This window comes from Sebastes fasciatus, chromosome 10, assembly GCF_043250625.1.
Source record: "Sebastes fasciatus isolate fSebFas1 chromosome 10, fSebFas1.pri, whole genome shotgun sequence".
Classification (NCBI taxonomy): Eukaryota; Metazoa; Chordata; class Actinopteri; order Perciformes; family Sebastidae; genus Sebastes; species Sebastes fasciatus.
Genome location: NC_133804.1, coordinates 3,659,409 through 3,681,759, shown reverse-complemented (window position 1 = coordinate 3,681,759; position 22,351 = coordinate 3,659,409). Strand labels below are relative to the sequence as shown.

The window sequence follows — 22,351 nt, the reverse complement described above, 5'->3', positions numbered from 1 at the left end:
CAGCACAGTCAGGGTTATCTCTTTCTGACACACACAAGCTGCAGCCAAGACTGATAAGCTAATAGAGAAATTGAATACTTTAACAGCAAGACAGACAGGCCGAAAACAAAAGCAGTCATATAGACAGGAATGAATATAGACAGTGAAAAACACAGCCATACTCTACATCACACATATAGTGTGTGTGTAGTATACATATAAGGGGGTTTATCCCACAACCCTTGTTCAAATTATTGATACACAGAAACCAGAGTGACAGCAGGAATCAAACATGGCACCTGTTTGTCTGCACAGACGGAAGTCATGGAGAAAAACGTGTTTATCTGTATCTGATGCACATTATCCGAGCAGTTCCTGGAATTGTGTACCTTTGAAGGACTGCTGATTCATTACAGTAAAGGCCCTCAGAACTCCACTAAATGTTCCTCTGGCTCTCTCTAGTGGTTGCATGTTGCCACTGACTTGCAAAACAATCCTCATAAACTGTTAATCATTCAAACAAACTGACACTTTTGACAGTATTCCAAAGCAAAGTACACAACAGGCTCAGTGCCTTTATCACTCTGGAAGTACAGGCATGAAACTCTCGGCAGTGTGTTGATATTTTTGAACAAGTAACACTAAAAATGATAAGAAAATGCAGATTGTAACCCACTTGACTCTTTTAACTCCGGGCATCAATTTGTCAACAGACTAAATATTTGGCCAGGAAAGCAGCCTTGCAAGATAGTGTAACATTAAAGACAGTTTATTAAAGATTCTTGCTGGGCCTTTAGTTCAATTCCACTTTGAATATCCTGCCACCTTCTGGTCCAGAAGTTATCCACAAAGCACTACAAATAAGCTTCAAATTGTTTAAAATAAGCTTATAAGGGTTGTATTTAAATTCCCTCTCTGTACACATTTGGACTCAGGATGTTTTTAAAAACTTTACTACAGTGGAAAGAATCATTGCTCAAAGTAAGTTAGGTCTCACTTTCAAATAAGAAAAGGATGCAGTTTCTGGTTACTTGACCCAACTTCAGTTATTTTAGACTTTTTCAGGAGTTTCGTTCCATGGACAAAATTACATTTTTACTCACTGCTGAAGCTACAGCGGACCGACAGGGGTTAAAAAACATTTGGTAAAGAAATGGTAATGAAATATAGTAAATCATAAGTTTAGTTTAGTTAAGTTAGTTCTGCATGTTTTTAACCCATCTTAGCATGGCCTGTATGGAGGTATATTGGTGTCAAAACCCTGAGTTTGTGATGGGACATTCTAGATGCAAAAGAATATTGCAACAATTGCAATTTGAGATTTTTGCAAAGAATCATTTCATTTGCACAAACAAAAATAAATTGTTTGCTCAATAAATCAACCATCATACCAAATTTTAAGTTCCTAAGTTAAATAGTTTCTGAGTTCTGCTCCGGGAACGAAATTAAAGTTGAAAAACAAATCACAGTTTTTGGCCAAAATTTCAAGTTTTGGGCACCGTGGACTTCTAACCCCCAAAAGACACAACTAGACCTCACTGTCAACCATCATACCAAATTTGAAGTTCCTAAGTTAAATAGTTTCCGAGTTCTACTCCAGAAACGAAAGTGTGACATGCGAACGAACGGACGGAAGGACGGACACGCCGAGCGCTATATACCACAGACTTCGTTGTCGCGGGGGTATAATTAATTTTTGTGTCTATTAGCCTCCATATTTTTATTTTTTATTTTAGACTTTTAGATTCAGGAGTTCCGTGGACAAAAATACATTTTTACACACAGCTTCCAGGATCTTTGAATCTACAGCTGACTGACGGCTTTAAACCATTTGGTAAAGAAATTGTTGTGAAATAGTACCTTTATTATTGCCAAATAAGTCTATATATATATATATATATATTTATCATGAGTCCCAGTTAAAGGTATAAAGAGTAATGACAGTGGTTATGTAACACATAAAAACAAGAACTACCACACTTGTGCTTGTGCATTTATTGCATTCAAAAACTGTTAAAAAGCAGAAACATCGTATGTAGTAAACTGATTGTTTATCATTTAACTATACAGCATTATGTTTATGGAGTAAAATTAGAAGAAGTCCATATTTCCACAGTTCTGCTAATGTTCAAGTGTGTATCCCTGAAACAGGCTTATTGAAAATACATCCCTGGAAAAGGTCCCAACACCCTTTAGTATCTTTTCTGCAACACATGATGATCAAACATAGAATTAAAACTGGTTTAGGTTTTCCTAAAAGACCACACACTAAAAACACATAATAAAAAAATGTTTGAGGCTCAACTTAAACCTCACTGATCTGTTGATGATATCCTTTTTTAATGTTATCCTTGTTTAGCCAAAGAGGGTAGAAATCTGGCAAACACCTTTGAAGGTAAAATAGATGGACATGAAATTAGTAATTGCGACAGAGTCATTTTTGACTCTGTTTCCCACTAGAGAGGAGTTTCAATAGGTTCAAAAAGTCTATCTTAATTTAGGAAAGTAGAAGTCTTTGGTCAACATGGAGACGATACAGGGGATCTGCTTCTTGCCATCATGTCCAGGTAAGCTGGAAGAGGACTCAAAGTGTAGCGACACTTTGCGGTTGACTCGGGTCATGATCTGCATCAGCTCGAGCTCTCCACTGAAAAGCTTTAACATCTCACACAACGACTGCATGAACCAGGAACCGTTCTGCTCGTTTCTCCATGCGTAGTAGCCTGCAGGACAATTTACTGTGTTAACACTTTTACAACAAGCTGCACACAGTGTATTACCATTTCATTATGAATAAACATACTGAATTCCAGGTTTATACAGATATCAGACAGTTAACTATGGAAGCCCATTTCTGCCTTGTGATGAAGAGGAAAAAAAAAAGCAAAATAACAAGAATGAGATACAGTACTAAGTCATTCTTTTGAAATGGTTTCTCATTATTTTAAGATACCAAGTCAATATTTTGAGATACTAAGTTGCTATTTTGAGAAAGTTTCTCATTATTTTGAGATAATATTTTGCGATACTAAGTGATTATTTTGCGATGCTAAGTATTATTTTGAGAAAGTTTCTCAGAATTTTGAGATACTAAGTTATTATTTTGTGATACCAAGTCATTATTTTGAGAACGTTTTTTATTATAATGACTTAAAGATGCTAAATGCGAGATTGGGAGCATTTCTATTACCTCTGCACGGCTCTCAACATGGCGACAGCTGAGCCGGCAGCTCATAACACTGCTAACAGCGCTAACAGTGGAAACAAAGGTCACACTGCTGACAGAACTAAACAGTGTTAACCTGAAGGGTGAACCGGAGGGTGGGTGCTACGCTTTCGTGACGGCGCCATTGGTTGGGACGGCGTTTTTCAGCCATAATCGCCGTATGAAAGCAGTGCAGAGCGGCGGCTGTGAGCTAGCCAGTGGGTCACTCTCACATGCACTAAAAGCATGCGCGGCCAATCCGGCTAGGTCATCAAAGCATGGAGAATCTCAGATAACACACACAGAGGGAGAGTGACTTCATTTTCTGCTCAGGTAGACATCATTCCTCTATATCTTTACATGGCAAATAGTTTTTTGCTGCTATATTAATGCTCTGGATATCATATACAGCACCTTTAAAATGATCTTTTTTTTCATCACATTGGCGGAAATCAGAATCAGAATCAGAATGGTGTTTATTGCCAGGTGTAAGAGGTATACACTAGGAATTTGCTTTGGTTTTGTTAGTGCAAGTCAAACAGTATAAAAACAAAAGAATAGATGAAAATGATAGAATAAAATAAGAATAAAAAAATTGAATTTTTACCAATATACAATATAAAAAATAAGCTATAAACAAAAATAAACATGATATAAACAGATAGTGCAAATATAGCCAGTGTGCAAACATGGGCTTCCATAGTCATCCGTGTGTCATTTAATGAATACAACGCAGTATTTTGAAAGGGCAGAAATATTAACAGGACAAAAAGTCTTTTCTACCACTTCCATTAGAAGTTACCTGGAGCCGTGGAATAAGCATACAGGAAATCGGCCTCCACGGGAATCCTCTCTGATGTTTGTTCATCGGGCTTTGAGTCTGTCTCGATTCCGTCGTCCAGGTCTGTCCCACGGCACGCCTACAAAGGAAATCCAGATACATTAATTATAACATACATTATGGTGTTTTACGGTTGTACTGAGACACTGAGGGCTACAATAACAACTAGTGGTTGTTGTGCGATTCACATTTGCAGATAAAATGTTCAGGTTCTTTTATTCAAAGCTTGACATCAGATAATAAAAAAAGCATAAGATATTACTGTTGAGAGCTCTTTTACAAACTTAGACAAAGTGTAACAAATCCTACAAAACAAGCATCTACAACCCCAGCGGTAGCAAGGATTTTTGGAAATCAGTGTCCTCAGTGGTAGCTAGCTAAGGCCCTGTCTACAGCATTTAAAGAAAGGCACAAGATGAACAGGTATGTGTCAACTACTACAAGTGTATATGTGTGGTAACGTGGGTATATTTAACTAACCTGTATGAAGAAGAGCTTCGGTTTCCCCACCAGACTCTTACAGTGATCTCCTTTAAAGTATTTTGTCAGTTCTTCAAACCTTTCAGAACCATCAGTGCCAAATATCAACCCCTCTTTCCCTCCATGACTTAGCAACACACATGCAAATGATGCACTATTACTGTGGTCCTCCTGGGATGCTGGAGACACACAAGAATAGATAGAAAACAAGACGAGTTACATTACCAGTCCTGATACTTTCTCAGTTGAATCATTATTATCTTGAGGACATATATATTTTTGGGCAAAAATCCCATAATAGACTTTGACCAATCACAGGTCATTTCATTGAGAGAGCGTTCCTATTGGCTGTGCTCCGGTCATGTGACCGGTACTTGGCGTTCCTTCACCAGATTTCACAATGGCGGCGGCGTCACAAACTTTCTCATTTCACAGCTAAACCGTGCACTACTAGATGATTCTGAAAACATCTGAGGAGAGAAATAGGCATTAACGTAACAGAATATTGATTCATATTTGATCAGCGCTGCCTAGTTTGACCGTTTGGTCGGAGTTCGCGAGTGATTGACAGCCGGCTCTCATAGACGGCAGCTGGACAACAGACCTCAGATCAGCTCTGACTGCTTGTTTTCCTCCGGTCTGTGAAATCTTGCAGATGCCGTTAGGAGCAGCGGAGGACACCGGAGGCACATGATTTGTTTTCAGGTTACCTTTTTCATGCACTACTGTCACGATATAGCGACCGTTTTATATAAATAACTTTTTTTAATCATATTTGCTCCAATCTCACCTACTTCAGCTTTAAAGAGTAGCCACACTGCGCTACGCTGCCATCTAGTGGTTGCTACATGCTTCTGTGGTAATGCAGTCTACTGTATATGCAGCAAATGTCACCTGATAATTGATAATTAATAATAAATAATTAAAAATGAGGAAGGACGGCTTCAGGCATCGGCCATATAACCGGTCGCCTCTGGGGGGTGCTGGTTCCCCTCTAAAAAAAAAAAACACATCATAATCATTTTTATTTAAAAATGCAGGTGGGGTAACAAATAAAAAAGAAAGAAAGAAAGAAATACACTAACTATTTTTTATTATATTATAATAAATACAGTTATTTATGAATATAAAAATCGTATCGCTCCGAATTTCGCCCTAGGGCACCAAAAGGACTAGAGCCAGCCCCGTGTAAGACGATGGGGAGCACTCATTATTCATTTTAAACTTACAACTTTAAACATTATGTCGGGGGTTCTGGATGAAAATTGTCCCCAGATAATAAATACAATTATTCTGCTGGGTTTATTTATATTTAAAACTCAATCTAGAACTAAGCTGAATCTAAGTTTTCCTAAAAACGCCAATTTCTTTTGGAAAAAAATACATTTTAAATAATGATTAGCAATTGTTGTTTTTTTCTTTTTCGTGAGGTTATATTGTCATGTCATCATATTGTCGTGTTTGATATGTGTATTATTTTACTGGTATTAAATAAAATTAGACACAGTGAATGAATGAAGGAAAAAATCGTTTCTGTTACCTTTAAACAGCAGTTCCTTCATCTGTTCCACGGTCTGGTCGTTGGCTACATTGACCTTATAACCCAGCTCAGAGAAGGTCTTCATAGCAGCAGCAGCATCTACATCTGTCCCTTTACGGGGACGCATGCCTAGAGAGACAAAACACAAGTAGAAATGCAGCAGACAGCAGCTACAGTACAGTCCAGGGATGGGAGCTCTCCAGTACTGAGTCTGGATTAATGCAACATAATGCAACACTTCCTGTTTCTGAAACTTTGGACAGATAACATTATAATGGGGTTATTTATTTTGTAGACCAAGGAGAACACAGAGTTTAGACTGCCTGGCTTTTCCGGTTGCTGTCTCTTGTCTCTAATTGTGTGTTTATGTGTTTAAATGGCAAAACACAACTAATTACTGCGACTCCTTTTGGTAAACTGAGTGAAGGAAAAACAGAGGAGGCGGATGTGGCATGACTATGTTGAGGCTTTAATATGCTCTCATGAGAACTGGACCTTTTTCTCATTTGGTATTTGTGTGTAGCTATTATTATGCAAACTTAATTCAAAAATATGGAGTGGAGTTGTGGAACGAGTACGTCTATCAGATGAGGCCTTTTCACAGCAGATGATTTGACTCGTCATAGTAGGAAAAGCACAGGTGTTGCTAATAACATTAACAATGGTTCTGCTCTATTCAAGTGTCCCAGTGAGTCATGACAATGTGACAGTGTTATTAAGTCCGGAGTAGTTATTGTACCTGAGCTGGGGTGGAAGTTCTTATTGTTGATGATCAGACAGCTTCCGAGGCGGGGATAGTCCATCTTGTAGCGGTACGGGTCAGAGCCTGCTGTTTTATTGCTGCTGGGGGCAGAGTCCATTTCCTCATCAGTGTTACTGCTGGCTGCTGGCTGTGCATGTAGCCTGAAAACGTAGACACACACAACACACACACACACACACACACACATAAACACACACACACACACACAAACACACACACACACACACTTGTGAATACACTTTGGAAAGATTTGAAACCTGAAGAACTTGTTTAAGTCTGTGCAGCAGTGCTATTATAAATGTTCCAAAGAAAATTAATCAGTGTGGCAGAATCTTTTTTTTTTTTTTTTAATTTATCATTTTCACATCTATTAGTAGGCATTCACACCCAGCAGCAGAGCTACGCCTCCACCGTTTCAGACTGAAAATGACTACCGGACGCCAGTAAAACGTCCATCTACAAAGTTCCGTACAAGAGTAAAACTAAATTATTTCTATTCTATTGTCATCATTTTATTGTCTCTACTGAATTTGCCTGTGTTGAACAATAAAAATATTATAAATATGCATACTATTATAACTATTTACTTATTTATTTATTAAAGTTTTTGCCCGGCTGCTTCCCAGAGGAGCATAAAATGAGCGACGGACATAAATAGCACACAAATTTTGTGAGTAATCTCAAAGTTTTTCATGTCAAGGAGCTCCATAATGGAGTCCAACAGACCACAGACCATGGATGTAGAAGAGGTTGTGTTCTGTGCTTTTGCCCTGCGTGTTAGTAAATAGCCTAAAACTGCATTAGATCCTGTTTATGCCATGCTACTAGCCCTACTAGCTACTGGCCGATAGCCGGTTGTTTGGGAACAGAGACGTTAATACATCCACCACGGTACAGGCTTACAGCATACAGCCCATGGGTCTATTAAAAGATAATAAAATGAGCCAATATGTCCATTATTAAGGGCCACATACAGCTGGCAGAGCCTTTAAAGTGAGCAGCTGCTATCAGTATGACAATAATGACCTTATTTTCAATGGACAGAGCATACAGGTTTAGGTACATAACATATGGATAGTCAGATATAGTCATCAGTGTACAATAATGACCTCTTTCCAAACAATCTTATGGCGTCCACCGTGTCCCCAGCACTCTGCACGTCACCATCGCCACGAATCTCAGCCATGTTCCTACGGGCATGAATGCAGACGAGACATTGATCAGAAAACATACACTGTGAAAGTGAGAACATTTGGTAACTTGTTTCCAGATTCATAACAATCTTTCTCCTCCAGTATCTCGCACTTTGTCAAAGCATGTGCAGGGTTCATCAAATGACTTTCAATGCCATTTAAAACAAACCTTTTCCATAAAATATAGACTAATTTAGCTTAGTGTAACAATCTTTATTTATATTGTTCATGTACTGTTGAATGTTAACTGAAAGGTGATAATAGCATATGCCATTATTGGCCATAATCATTTTTTTAACATAATAAACCCATTACATGAACAACAATCTTGACATGGTTTCCTTAGATTTGTTTACTTCCTTAGACAAAGAGCAAAAGAGTCCTTAAAGAAATAACCCTGAGAAATAGTTTAGCCAAGCTAGTTATTTTATTTCCCCAGATCCACACAGAACAGTCACAATCATTACATACGTATAGCTATAAAACACTGCAGGTGTAGCAAAAATAATATTAAAACTAAATGTAGCCATTAATTAACTGATCAAATGCGACTTTTTTTGATACTTGTGTTTTAATTTGCTTCTTTATTTATTTACCTTTGTATCAATTCCCTTATTTATTTACTCTTCTGTTTAATTTTCCCTTTTATTAATTTTTATTGATTATTATTATTATTATTATATATTTAATTAATTAATGGCTACATCTACTTTAATAATATTTTTGCTACATTTAATAACATATTTATTTATTTTTCAAGTCACTTATTTATTTATCCATTTATTTTATTTATTTATTTGTTTTATTTATTTATTTTTCCATAGTATTTTGGTACAGATCTCGCTGTCAACAGATTTCCTCCCATACTATTTCTTTGCTAAAAAGATAATAGGCTAATTCCAATGAAAACTATAGACAGTGAGGTATGTGGTTTATATAGAGTAACAACATTCATTCATTTACCCACATTGAGGGTGGCAGCAGGAATGTCAGAGACTCCAGGAGACAACCAGACATTTCTGTTTTTCCTTTGCAATATGGATGAAGTAACCCTTTAAATGTACTGTATGATTTTAACTCACTGTTTGTCCTTACTGGATAGCAGAAGCTCATAGAGTGTCATGTTTAGGCTGTTTCTGTTATCTGATAAGGAACAGCCAGTAGCTACTGTTACGTAAGGATGTGTAGCTCATAGCGAAACTCCAAAACAAAAAGAGGGAATTACAACTGTGTTGTCAGCAGAAGTAAGTCATAAAATGAGTCATGTGTCTCATGTCTACTGTAAATGGACACGAGTCACTGTTCATATCTAATATCTCCACCTGGCAGATGGACATGAAGTTAAGGACTTATTGAACCATTGTCCATGCAGAATATCAGGGTGTAACCTTCACAAACTCTGTTTCCTGTAGAGGAGGATTGTGGTAATATGAGTTCAAAGGTTGATTACTAAAATGTAATCTAGCTAAATGGCTGTCTGCCTACCTACGTGAGGTCCCGTTGACTGTAGTGTCCTTCAGGAAGCAGCATTACATCACAATAAGGAACTGTTACTAAAGTTAACTTGTAATTCACTGACTACAAATGACCAACGAATGAGGCACAACATCCACTAAGCTTGTATCTCTCATAACATACTAGATAAAGAATGTTGGCCTCCTGCATTAAGTTTTACTCCAACTTAACTTTAGGTCTGTAAACTCCGTCATGTATTTCAGGTGCTACGTTACCTGGACTCAGTTACCTAGGTGAAGTTACCAGTAACTCCTACTGTATGACCACCAGTCCTGTTAACTACAACTAACACCAAAAGCCCTGCTTAGTCACTCATAAATGTAAAAAATAATAATAAAAACATTTATACTTTTTCAAAAACAAACGTACCTTTTTAGTGAGTCGGTGGTGGAGATAGGTGTTAACAAGTCCGTTACTATTACTAAAAGGAAATGTCACAATGACGCTTGTTCAAACCAGTCCAGGCTTCAGACTCCCAGCCAATCAGGAGCGCTGCTCCCTGTGTGGGCGGGACAAACCACAACAACCCAGGCGCACCTTGCCCAAAGGGAGCAGCTGATTGGCTTAGAAAAATGTCTGGAACCCCCACGAGTACATGTTAAAATAATTTAGAAACTGAAAATGCAGTACTCAATGCACATGCACATTTAATGCATCTATCCGAGAAAATTACTTTACAGAACTCATACAAGGCAAATCAATTTGACTATAAGCATTCAACATCACATAGAAATAGATCTTCTTATATTCTTTTGTAAAGAAAAACACAGAAATTATACTTATACAGTATTGTTTTAACTAGCAGTGATCCAGGATACAATGGACACAATGAACTCTGAACCACAACATATAATTTAATACAGATGCCAATCTGCTGTGTGCCTTTGTGTGTGTGTGTGTGCGTGTGTGTGTGTGTGCATGTGTGTGTGTGTGTGTGTGTGTGTGTGTGTGTGTGTGTGTGTGTGTGTGTGTGTGTCATTATTTCCGAGTCTTGTTCTTCTTCAGTCTTCTTTTGAGTGGGTTATTGATTCCTCTCTGATGCTCTGCTGCCTGCATATGCTTGGTCTCCAATAGCAGAGCGGGCAGGCTGGGCGCCCCATACTGAAAGGGAGGAGGAGAGGAAAGTAGGGAGTCACTATGAGAGTATCAGATAAAGGTAAAGGTAGTTTGTATTGCCAAAGTTGTACCTGTGGCCAATACACACAAATAACCAGACAAAATTATTCAGGTAATTGTTTCCATTATTTCTAAAGTAAATATTCACAACATCAGTGTGTGTGTGTGTGTGTGTGTGTGTGTGTGTGTGTGAGAATACCGTCTCTTTCTCTTTGGGGTGTTTGTGTCGGTAGTCCAGGTATTGTCTGTTGAGCTCTCTGATGTCGTGCAGAAAGGCTTGGCCTCGTCTCAGATCAGCCAATCGGACTTTAAGTTCAGCTTTCTCCTTCTGCAGCGTCCACACCTGCCTCTCTGCCCTGACCAATCACACACCGTATAAAGGTCAATGTGAGTAGTTGGACGTGAACAACCTTTACAGGAAGTTTGACTTTTTAAGGGAAGGTATGTCAATAATGATGGTTTTTAACACTGAAAAGACCATTTTTGTGTTAATTATGCATCTAACTGGCAATGCCATAGATGTTTTAATGATTAATTCTTTTAACCCTCTGAGACCCACAGTAGACCAGTTTTTGTCTTTTTTTAGGGGGGTCCAGGGGGTCTTTAGGGGAGATAGCAGGTCAACAGTAGATGTCACATAGAAGTGGTGTACATCATCTGAAAGCTGGAAACCTGAAGACTAATTTGAGATGCAGCTCAGCACTGTGTGTGTCAAGTTGTTCTAGTCATAAATCAGAAATAAACATTAATTCATTAATTATTTAAAATAAATTCTTAAAGTGTATACGGGTTGTAAACATTATGATAGAAGTATGTGATGGCCATTCCCATGCTCTAATATGTCTAGCACTTCTGTTGTGTAAACTGCTCAGAAACCCCCTTATTGTCAATCTAGTTAGGGAAGCCATCCATCCTCTGAATGCTCTAGGTCTCTAGTCTGGTACAATGACCAAACCATTCGATTTGGTGGCGATCCGGATCACGATCCGGATTCAGGATCAGCTAGAACATTAAGACCTCTGGGTATAACACATGTGCAGTGTAACTGATGACACGTTGATGACGCGTGACCCAGCCTCTTTCCTTCAGAGAGAGAGACAGAGAAAGAGCGGGGGATTGGGGGGCAACTGTAGATTCAGCATTTTTTCACATTAAACTCTGTGAAATTCCAGTTGAGTTCAACCACAGCACACTTGGTCATTGTTGGAAAGAATAACGACGACAAAGTGTTTTACGATGCTCCGCTACGTACAGCTGATCTCAACATAAACAAAAATACACTGGAGGCTGGCGCAAGCTGAACGGAGAGGGGGGGCAATTGTACTCGCGAACCTTGGCGGAGGTCTGCGCTATCTCTCTGCATGTTTTTAACCCATCTTAGCATGGCCCGTATGGAGGTATATTGGTGTCAAAACCCTGAGTTTGTGATGGGACATTCTAGATGCAAAAGAATATTTTTTGCAATTGCAATTTGTGATTGTTGTAAAGAATCATTTCATTTGCGCAAACAGAAATAGATTGTTTGCTCAATAAATACATTTTTGTGTCTATTAGCCTCCATGTTTTTTTTATTTTAGACTTTAAGATTCAGGAGTCCCATGGACAAAAATAAATTTTTCACACACAGCTTCCAGGAATCTCTGAAGCTATAGCAGACTGACAGGGGAAAAATAAACATTTGGCAAAGAAACAGTTGTGAAATAGTAAATCACAAGTTTAGTTTAGTTATTTAACCTATCTTAGCCTGGGCCGTATGGAGGTAAATTGGTGTCAGGTGTGAGTTTGCGATTGGACATTCTAGATGCAAAAGTATATTGCAACAATTGCAATTTGCGATTACAGCAAAGAATCATTTCATTTGCACAAACAAAAATAAATTGTTTGCTCAATAAATCAACCATCATACCAAATTTGTAGTTCCTAAGTTAAATAGTTTCTGAGTTCTGCTCCAGAAACAAAATTGAAGTTGAAAAACAAATCATGTTTTTTGGCCAAAATTTCAAAAGTTTTGGGCACCCTGGACTTCTAACCCCCAAAAGACACAACTAGACCTCACTGTCAACCATCATACCAAATTTGTAGTTCCTAAGTTAAATAGTTTTAGAGTTGTACTATAGAAACAAAAGTGTGACACGCGAACAAACGGACGGACACGCGGAGCGATATATTCTCCAGACTATGTTGTCGCGGGGGTATAATTAATTTTTGTGTCTATTAGCCTCGATATTTTTTTGTTTTTATTTTAGACTTTTAGATTCAGGAGTTCCGTGGACAAAAATACATTTTTACACACAGCTTCCAGGATCTCTGAATCTACAGCTGACTGACGGCTTTAAACCATTTGGTAAAGAAATTGTTGTGAAATAGTACCTTTATTTATTTATTTATATATATATATATATATATATATATATATATATATATATATATATATATATATCATGAGTCCCAGTTAAAGGTATAAAGAGTAATGACAGTGGTAATGTAACACATAAAAACAAGAACTACCACACTTGTGCTTGTGCATTTATTGCATTCAAAAACTGTTAAAAAGCAGACGCATTGTATGTAGTAAACTGATTGTTTATCATTTAACTATACAGCATTATGTTTATGGAGTAAAATTAGAAGAAGTCCATATTTCCACAGTTCTGCTAATATTCAAGTGTGTATCCCTGAAACAGGCTTATTGAAAATACATCCCTGGAAAAGGTCCCAACACCCTTTAGTATCTTTTCTGCAACACATGATGATCAAACTTAGAATTAAAACTGGTTTAGGTTTTTCCTAAACCTCACTGATCTGTTGATGATATCCTTTTTTAATGTTATCCTTGTTTAGCCAAAGAGGGTAGAAATCTGGCAAACACCTTTGAAGGTAAAATAGATGGACATGAAATTAGTAATTGCGACAGAGTCATTTTTGACTCTGTTTCCCACTAGAGAGGAGTTTCAATAGGTTCAAAAAGTCTATCTTAATTTAGGAAAGTAGAAGTCTTTGGTCAACATGGAGACGATACAGGGGATCTGCTTCTTGCCACCAAATCCAGGTAAGTTGGAAGAGGACTCAAAGTGTAGCGACACTTTGCGGTTGACTCGGGTCATGATCTGCATCAGCTCGAGCTCTCCACTGAAAAGCTTTAACATGTCACACAACGACTGCATGAACCAGGAACCGTTCTGTGTGTTTCTCCATGAGTAGTAGCCTGCAGGACAATTTACTGTGTTAACACTTTTACAACAAGCTGCACACAGTGTATTACCATTTCATTATGAATAAACATACTGAATTCCAGGTTTATACAGATATCAGACAGTTAACTATGGAAGCCCATTTCTGCCTTGTGATGAAGAGAAAAAAAAACGCAAAATAATAAGAATGAGATACAGTACTAAGTCATTCTTTGGAAAAAGTTTCTCATTATTTTGCGATACTAAGTCATTATTTTGAGAAGTTTCTCATTATAATGACTTAAAGATGCTAGATGCGAGATTGGGAGCATTTCAATTACCTCTGCACAGCTCTCAACATGGCGACAGCTGAGCCGGCAGCTCATAACACTGCTAACAGCGCTAACAGTGGAAACAAAGGCCACACTGCTGACAGAACTAAACAGTGTTAACCTGAAGGGTGAACCGGAGGGTGGGTGCTACGCTTTCGTGACGGCGCCATTGGTTGGGACGGCGTTTTTCAGCCATAATCGCCGTATGAAAGCAGTGCAGAGCGGCGGCTGTGAGCTAGCCAGTGGGTCACTCTCACATGCACTAAAAGCATGCGCGGCCAATCCGGCTAGGTCATCAAAGCATGGAGAATCTCAGATAACACACACAGAGGGAGAGTGACTTCATTCTCTGCTCAGGTAGACATCACTTCTCTATATCTTTACATAGCAAGTAGTTGTTTGCTGCTATATTAATGCTCTGGATATCATATACAGCACCTTTAAAATTATCTTTTTGTTTTCAAATGGGCTTCCATAGTCATCCGTGTGTCATTTAATGAATACAACGCAGTATTTTGAAAGGGCGGAAATATTAACAGGACAAAAAGTCTTTTCTACCACTTCCATTAGAAGTTACCTGGAGCCGTGGAATAAGCATACAGGAAATCGGCCTCCACGGGAATCCTCTCTGATGTTTGTTCATCGGGCTTTGAGTCTGTCTCGATTCCGTCGTCCAGGTCTGTCCCACGGCACGCCTACAAAGGAAATCCAGGTACATTAATTATAACATACATTATGGTGTTTTACAGTTGTACTGAGACACTGAGGGCTACAATAACAACTAGTGGTTGTTGTGCGATTCACATTTGCACATAAAATATTCAAGTTCTTTTATTCAAAGCTTGACATCAGATAATAAAAAAAGCATAAGATATTACTGTTGAGAGCTCTTTTACAAACTTAGACAAAGTGTAACAAATCCTACAAAACAAGCATCTACAAGCACAGCGGTAGCAAGGATTTTTGGAAATCAGTGTCCTCAGTGGTAGCTACTAAGGCCCTGTCTACAGCATTTAAAGACAGGCACAAGATGAACAGGTATGTGTCAACTACTACAAGTGTATATGTGTGGTAATGTGGGTATATTTAACTAACCTGTATGAAGAAGAGCTTCGGTTTCCCCACCAGACTCTTACAACGATCTCCTTTAAAGTATTTTGTCAGTTCTTCAAACTTTTCCAAACCGTCAGTGCCATATATCACCCCCTCATCTCCATGACTTAGCAACACACATGCAAATGATGCACTATTACTGTGGTCCTCCTGGGATGCTGGAGACACACAAGAATAGATAGAAAACAAGACGAGTTACATTACCAAATATAGAATATAGCGTACACTTAAACTGATATTGATTTTTTCTTTTTTTTTAGGTGGGCCTTTATTTTAGGTGTCTAAAATAAGTTTTGCTGCAGCCCCCGTCCACAGCAGTACATTATTTTAGTTCTGTGCGGTAACTCCTGTCTGCTTCTCCAAACGGCATCTACTGTAGGTAATACACCGACTATGGATAAGAACCTCATACAACCCCACTACAAAACACCCAAACTATCCCTTTAACAGTTCACAAAAAGTGAATTAGTGTATTGGGAATTAAAGAGTAGCCACACTGCACTACGCTGCCATCTAGTGGTTGCTACATGCTCCTTTGGTAATGCAATCTACTGTATATACTGTATATGCAGCAAATGTCACCTAATTATCCTGATCGATAATTAATGATTAATAACGAGGAGGGATGGCTCAAGGCATAGGCCATATAGGCGGTCGCCTTGGGTGCCACCTTCTGCGGGGTGCTGGTCTTTATTTAAAAATGCAGGTGGGGTAACAAATGAAGAAAGAAAGAAAGAAAGAAAGACAGACAGAAATACACTGCCACTGTAACTCTCCTTCTCACACTTTTTCATCAACCCGGCCGCACTTATTTGTTAATGAAAGTGTAAATTGTAGTGAAACCAACTAAACGCATTTAAGCCAACAATATCAGGGGGCAATTGTTTATTTATATTAAATACAGTTATTTATGAAAATAAACATCTTCATTTTTGTCTTAAAACAATTGTGATGTCTGATGTGTGTTGGGGGGGGGGCCTCCGAATTTCACCCTAGGGCACCAAAAGGGCTACACATTCTGGATGAAAATTGTCCCCAGATAATAAATACAATTATTCTGTTGGGTAAAACATTTATATTTAAAGCTCAATCTAGAACTAACCTGAATCTAAGTTTTCCTAAAAACGCCAATTTCTTTTGGAAAAAAATACATTTTAATTCATGTTTACCAATTGTTTTTTTTCTCTTTTTCGTGAGGTTATATTGTCATGTCATCATATTGTCGTGTTTGATATGTGTATTATTTTACCTGTATTAAATAAAATTAGACACAGTGGATGAATGAAGGAAAAAGTCGTTTCTGTTACCTTTAAACAGCAGATCCTTCATCTGTTCCACGGTCTGGTCGTTGGCTACATTGACCTTATAACCCAGCTCAGAGAAGGTCTTCATAGCAGCAGCAGCATCTACATCCGTCCCGTTACGAAGATTCATGCCTAGAGAGACAAAACACAAGTAGAAATGCAGCAGACAGCAGCTACAGTACAGTCCAGGGATGGGAGCTCTCCAGTACTGAGTCTGGATTAATGCAACATAATGCAACACTTCCTGTTTCTGAAACTTTGGACAGATAACATTATAATGGGGTTATTTATTTTGTAGACCAAGGAGAACACAGAGTTTAGACTGCCTGGCTTTTCCGGTTGCTGTCTCTTGTCTCTAATTGTGTGTTTATGTGTTTAAATGGCAAAACACAACTAATTACTGCGACTCCTTTTGGTAAACTGAGTGAAGGAAAAACAGAGGAGGCGGATGTGGCATGACTATGTTGAGGCTTTAATATGCTCTCATGAGAACTGGACCTTTTTCTCATTTGGTATTTGTGTGTAGCTATTATTATGCAAACTTAATTCAAAAATATGGAGTGGAGTTGTGGAACGAGTACGTCTATCAGATGAGGTCTTTTCACAGCAGATGATTTGACTCGTCATAGTAGGAAAAGCACAGGTGTTGCTAATAACATTAATAATGGTTCTGCTCTATTCAAGTGTCCCAGTGAGTCATGACAATGTGACAGTGTTATTAAGTCCGGAGTAGTTATTGTACCTGAGCTGGGGTGGAAGTTCTTATTGTTGATGATCAGACAGCTTCCGAGGCGGGGATAGTCCATCTTGTAGCGGTACGGGTCAGAGCCTGCTGTTTTATTGCTGCTGGGGGCAGAGTCCATTTCCTCATCAGTGTTACTGCTGGCTGCTGGCTGTGCATGTGGCCTGAAAACGTAGACACACAACACACACATATACACAAACACACACACACACACACACTTGTGAATACACTTTGAAAAGATTTGAAACCTGAAGAACTTGTTTAGCACCATCCCACTGATTTTGACGACAGCTCAGCGATGTCTAAACTTGTTTAACCACAGTCTGCGCAGCAGTGGTATTATAAATGTTCCAAAGAAAATGTATCATAGTGGCAGAATCTTTTTTTTTTTTTTCAATTTATCATTTTCACATCTATTAGTAGGCATTCACACCCAGCACACCCATGGACGAATACACCCACGCAGCTGCTTTCAGCTTGGTTGTGTGGGAGCGTGCAACCTGTGTTGGATTGAAATCTTCCTCACTCGCCCGTTAGCTTTGCTGCACCTGCCAGGGATGGGACAAACTACACCCAAAGAACGTATATTGATAAGAAGTGAAAGCCAATTGCTCGTTCCATTGCAACATCAGTGCCCAGCAGCAGAGCTACGTCTCCACCGTTTAAGACTGAAAGTGACTACCGGACGCCAGTAAAACGTACGCCTACAAAGTTCCGTACAAAAGTAAAACTAAATTATTTCTATTCTTTTGTCATCATTTTATTGTCTCTACTGAATTTGCCTGTGTTGAACAATAAAAATATTATAAATATGCATACTATTATAACTATTTACTTATTTATTTATTAAAGTTTTTTGCCCAGCTGCTTCCCAGAGGAGCATAAAATGAGCGATGGACATAAATAGAAGTCAGAAAAATCCCGCACACAGATTTTGAGAGTAATCTCAAAGTTTTTCATGTCAAGGAGCTCCATAATGGAGTCCAATAGACCACAGACCATGGATGTAGAAGAGGGTCCAATAGACCACAGACCATGGATGTAGAACAGGGTCCAATAGACCACAGACCATGGATGTAGAACAGGGTCCAACAGACCACAGACCATGGATGTAGAACAGGGTCCAATAGACCACAGACCATGGATGTAGAACAGGGTCCAACAGACCACAGACCATGGATGTAGAAGAGGGTCCAATAGACCACAGACCATGGATGTAGAACAGGGTCCAATAGACCACAGACCATGGATGTAGAACAGGGTCCAATAGACCACAGACCATGGATGTAGAACAGGGTCCAACAGACCACAGACCATGGATGTAGAAGAGGGTCCAATAGACCACAGGCCATGGATGTAGAAGAGGTTGTGTTCTGGTCTTTTGCCCTGCGTGTTGGTAAATACCCTACAACTATATTAAATGTAGCATGTTTATGTCATGCTACTAGCGCTACTAGCTACTGGCCGATAGTCGGTTGTTTGGGAACAGAGACGTTAATACATCCACCACGGTACAGGCTGACAGCATACAGCCCATGGGTGTATTATAAGATAATAAAAGTGATGAATTACAGCCAATATATCCATTATTACACCTGCATACAGCTAGCAGAAAGCTGGCAGAGCCGGATATGTCATATGAGCGTGCATGGCGGTGCAGTCCCGTGGGTCTGATGCACGTTCATTATGCCGAGAAAAATAACTCTGGATTCAGCAATTAGTTCATTTAACAACTTTTAGGACATCATGATTTAAAAGAGGGCGTTAAGTGTTCATACTGGGAAGTTCATTTACCTAAAAAAAAATATACTCTGATTTACAGACACCTTTTTATACATCCATGGCCATGGACTCATTGGCGTTTTCAGTCCAAAATGGTGGCAGCGCTACCGTAGCTTCATCTAGCAGCTATTGTCCAAAAAGCACCAGAGTTTCACCTCTTTGCTTCAATACTATTTGCTACACGTCTTTCATTTCGTATTGGTGCATGGTATCCAGTGACCTTCAACCTGAGCGAAGGTCTAATTATCCAGATAAGTGAAAACATGTGCAAGGCTGCAGGGCCTTTAAAGTGAGCAGCTGCTATCAGTATGACAATAATGACCTTATTTTCAATGGACAGAGCATACAGGTTTGGTACATAACATATGGATAGTCAGATGTAGTCATCAGTGTACAATAATTACCTCTTTGCAAACAATCTTATGGCATCCACCGTGTCCCCAGCACTCTGCACGTCACCATCGCCACGAATCTCAGCCATGTTCCTACGGGCATGAATGCAGACGAGACATTGATCAGAAAACATACACTGTGAAAGTGAGAACATTTGGTAACTTGTTTCCAGATTCATAACAATCTTTCTCCTCCAGTATCTCGCACTTTGTCAAAGCATGTGCAGGGTTCATCAAATGACTTTCAATGCCATTCAAAGCAAACCTTTTCTATAATATGTACACTAATTTAGCTTAGTGTAACAATCTTTATTTATATTGTTCATGTACTGTTGAATGTTAACTGAAAGGTGATAATGGCATATGCCATTATTGGCCATAGTCCTTTTTTTAACATAATAAACCCATTACATGAACAACAATCTTGACATGGTTTTCTTAGATTTGTTTACTTCCTTAGACAAAGAGCAAAAGAGTCCTTAAAGAAATAACCCTGAGAAATAGTTTAGCCAAGCTAGTTATTTTATTTCCCCGGATCCACACAGAACAGTCACAATCATTACATATGTATAGCTATAAAACACTGCAGGTGTAGCAAAAAATAATATTAAAACTAAATGTAGCCAATAATTAACTGATCAAATGTGACTTTATTTGATACTTGTGTTTTAATTTGCTTCTTTATTTATTTACCTTTATATCAATTCCCTTATTTATTTACTCTTCTGTTTAATTTTCCGTTATTTATTTTTATTAATTAGAATCATTATTATATATTTAATTAATTAATGGCTACATTTACTTTTAATAATATTTTTGCTACATTTAATAACATATTTATTTATTTTTCAAGTCACTTATTTATTTATCCATTTATTTTATTTATTTATTTGTTTTATTTATTTATTTTTCCATAGTATTTTGGTACAGATCTCGCTGTCAACAGATTTCCTCCCATACTATTTCTTTGCTAAAAAGATAATAGGCTAATTCCAATGAAAACTATAGACAGTGAGGTATGTGGTTTATATAGAGTAACAACATTCATTCATTTACCCACATTGAGGGTGGCAGCATTAATGTCAGAGACTCCAGGAGACAACCAGACATTTCTGTTTTTCCTTTGCAATATGGATGAAGTAACCCTTTAAATGTACTGTATGATTTTAACTCACTGTTTGTCCTTACTGGATAGCAGAAGCTCATAGAGTGTCATGTTTAGGCTGTTTCTGTTATCTGATAAGGAACAGCCAGTAGCTACTGTTACGTAAGGATGTGTAGCTCATAGCGAAACTCCAAAACAAAAAGAGGGAATTACAACTGTGTTGTCAGCAGAAGTAAGTCATAAAATGAGTCATGTGTCTCATGTCTACTGTAAATGGACACGAGTCACTGTTCATATCTAATATCTCCACCTGGCAGATGGACATGAAGTGAAGGACTTATTGAACCATTGTCCATGCAGAATATCAGGGTGTAACCTTCACAAACTCTGTTTCCTGTAGAGGAGGATTGTGGTAATATGAGTTCAAAGGTTGATTACTAAAATGTAATCTAGCTAAATGTCTGTCTGCCTCCGTCCATTCTAACTAGTGTGGTCACGTTGACTGTAGTGTCCTTCAGGAAGCAACAGGGAACTGAACTAAAGTTAACTTGTAATTCGCTGACTACAAATGACCAACTAATGAGGAACAACATCCACTAAACTTGTGTCTCTCATAACATACTAGATAAAGAAGTTTGGCCTCCTGCATTAAGTTTTAAACAACGAATGAATTCACAATAGCCTCCAACTTCACTCCTTCATGTATTTCAGGTGCTACGTTACCTGGACTCAGTTACCTAGGTGAAGTTACCAGTAACTCCTACTGTATGACCACCAGTCCTGTTAACTACAACTAACACCAAAAGCCCTGCTTAGTCACTCATAAATGTAAAAAATAATAATAAAAACATATATACTTTTTCAAAAACAAACGTACCTTTTTGTGAGACGGTGGAGACACGTATTAACAAGTCCTCGTCGTTACTATTACTTCAAGGAAATGTCAAACACTTGTTCAAACTAGTCCAGGCTTCAGACTCCCAGCCAATCAGGAGCGCTGCTCCCTGTGTGGGCGGGACAAACCACAACAACCCAGGCGCACCTTGTCCAAAGGGAGCAGCTGATTGGCTTAGAATGTCCGGTACCGTCACGAGTACATGTTAAAACTAGAAAACCAATTTCTGAAAAATGAATGCTGGATGCTGAAGAGCTGACGCTACGCTGTAATGCTGGTTTAAATGTTGCGAGAAGAAGATGAAGTGGTAGGAATAGTTGGAAAAGTGGGAATGGGTTGAATGTTTATGAATTTCATTGAAAAGTTGAATAATACTAATAATTTATCAAAGCTGTCGAATATTTGAAGGTTTCTGAATAGCTGACGCTACACTGCACTGCTGGCTTTAATCTGTATGAAGAAGGAGAAGATTAAGGAAGAGTTGAAAAAGTGCTAATGGGTTTAATTTGTATGAATATCATTGAAAAAATGAATAATACCAATAGTGTATAAAAGATGTAGAATATTTGAAGGTTTTTGAATAGCTGACGCTACACTGCATTGATGGCTGTAATCTGTATGAAGATTCAGAATCAGAAGAATATGAATCAGTAAATAAATGTTGTAATTGAATGAAAAGCTGCTGAAGCATTATAAATAGTTAGTTCTGAGTTCCCTGTTAAGAAAGTTACCTTCTGGGGCTTTTATTTTGAAAAACTAAGTGAATCCCTAGTTTCCTGTTAACATACAATGAGAGTTGGGGGCTTTTATTTTGTAAAACTAGTATAATTGGGAGCTTCCTGTTAAGAGATGCTGTTAAAAAGATGCTTTCAGCATTCACA

The 22,351-nt window shown here is 38.3% G+C and overlaps 2 protein-coding genes and 1 long non-coding RNA gene across 5 annotated transcripts; all 3 read right to left on the bottom strand.

The window, feature by feature from the left end:
• Nucleotides 1-1,959: 1,959 nt before the first annotated feature.
• Nucleotides 1,960-9,975, bottom strand: LOC141774930 (caspase-3-like). 2 transcript variants are annotated; one of them, XM_074647752.1, is made up of 7 exons: nucleotides 9,886-9,975; nucleotides 7,918-7,998; nucleotides 6,785-6,948; nucleotides 6,046-6,174; nucleotides 4,506-4,684; nucleotides 3,987-4,104; nucleotides 1,960-2,702 (listed from the first exon to the last, which is right to left on the bottom strand). In XM_074647752.1, exons 2-7 carry the CDS (start codon nucleotides 7,992-7,994, stop codon nucleotides 2,467-2,469), a joined length of 903 nt encoding a protein of 300 aa, XP_074503853.1. In that variant the 5' UTR covers nucleotides 7,995-7,998; nucleotides 9,886-9,975; the 3' UTR covers nucleotides 1,960-2,466. The 2 variants fall into 2 exon arrangements, with proteins under 2 accessions (XP_074503853.1, XP_074503854.1); XM_074647753.1 differs by lacking the exon at nucleotides 9,886-9,975 and adding an exon at nucleotides 9,487-9,624.
• Nucleotides 9,976-10,459: 484 nt separating this feature from the next.
• Nucleotides 10,460-10,972, bottom strand: LOC141774933 (uncharacterized). The gene is made up of 2 exons (XR_012595518.1): nucleotides 10,832-10,972; nucleotides 10,460-10,617 (listed from the first exon to the last, which is right to left on the bottom strand). It is a non-coding gene; the product is annotated as an uncharacterized LOC141774933 (long non-coding RNA).
• Nucleotides 10,973-13,145: 2,173 nt separating this feature from the next.
• Nucleotides 13,146-21,585, bottom strand: LOC141774932 (caspase-3-like). 2 transcript variants are annotated; one of them, XM_074647754.1, is made up of 7 exons: nucleotides 21,449-21,585; nucleotides 19,483-19,563; nucleotides 17,294-17,457; nucleotides 16,555-16,683; nucleotides 15,230-15,405; nucleotides 14,712-14,829; nucleotides 13,146-13,837 (listed from the first exon to the last, which is right to left on the bottom strand). In XM_074647754.1, the coding sequence occupies exons 2-7, from the start codon at nucleotides 19,557-19,559 to the stop codon at nucleotides 13,602-13,604; spliced, it is 900 nt and encodes a 299-aa protein (XP_074503855.1). In that variant the 5' UTR covers nucleotides 19,560-19,563; nucleotides 21,449-21,585; the 3' UTR covers nucleotides 13,146-13,601. The 2 variants fall into 2 exon arrangements, with proteins under 2 accessions (XP_074503855.1, XP_074503856.1); XM_074647755.1 differs by having other exon boundaries at nucleotides 21,453-21,512.
• Between the last annotated feature and the right edge of the window lie 766 nt (nucleotides 21,586-22,351).

Bases quoted from the DNA above. Each gene is read 5' to 3' on its own strand.
- LOC141774932 (XM_074647754.1), bottom strand. From the start codon at position 19,559: ATGGCTGAGATTCGTGGCGATGGTGACGTGCAGAGTGCTGGGGACACG. The intron at 16,684-17,293 runs GTACAATAACTA...TTGTCTCTCTAG, and splicing joins GAACTTCCACCCCAGCTCAG to GCATGAATCTTCGTAACGGG. The intron at 13,838-14,711 runs GTAACTTCTAAT...ATTGTCCTGCAG, and splicing joins TGCTTATTCCACGGCTCCAG to GCTACTACTCATGGAGAAAC.
- LOC141774930 (XM_074647752.1), bottom strand. From the start codon at position 7,994: ATGGCTGAGATTCGTGGCGATGGTGACGTGCAGAGTGCTGGGGACACG. The intron at 6,175-6,784 runs GTACAATAACTA...TTGTCTCTCTAG, and splicing joins GAACTTCCACCCCAGCTCAG to GCATGCGTCCCCGTAAAGGG. The intron at 4,685-6,045 runs GTAACAGAAACG...GTGTGTCTCCAG, and splicing joins GAAGGAACTGCTGTTTAAAG to CATCCCAGGAGGACCACAGT.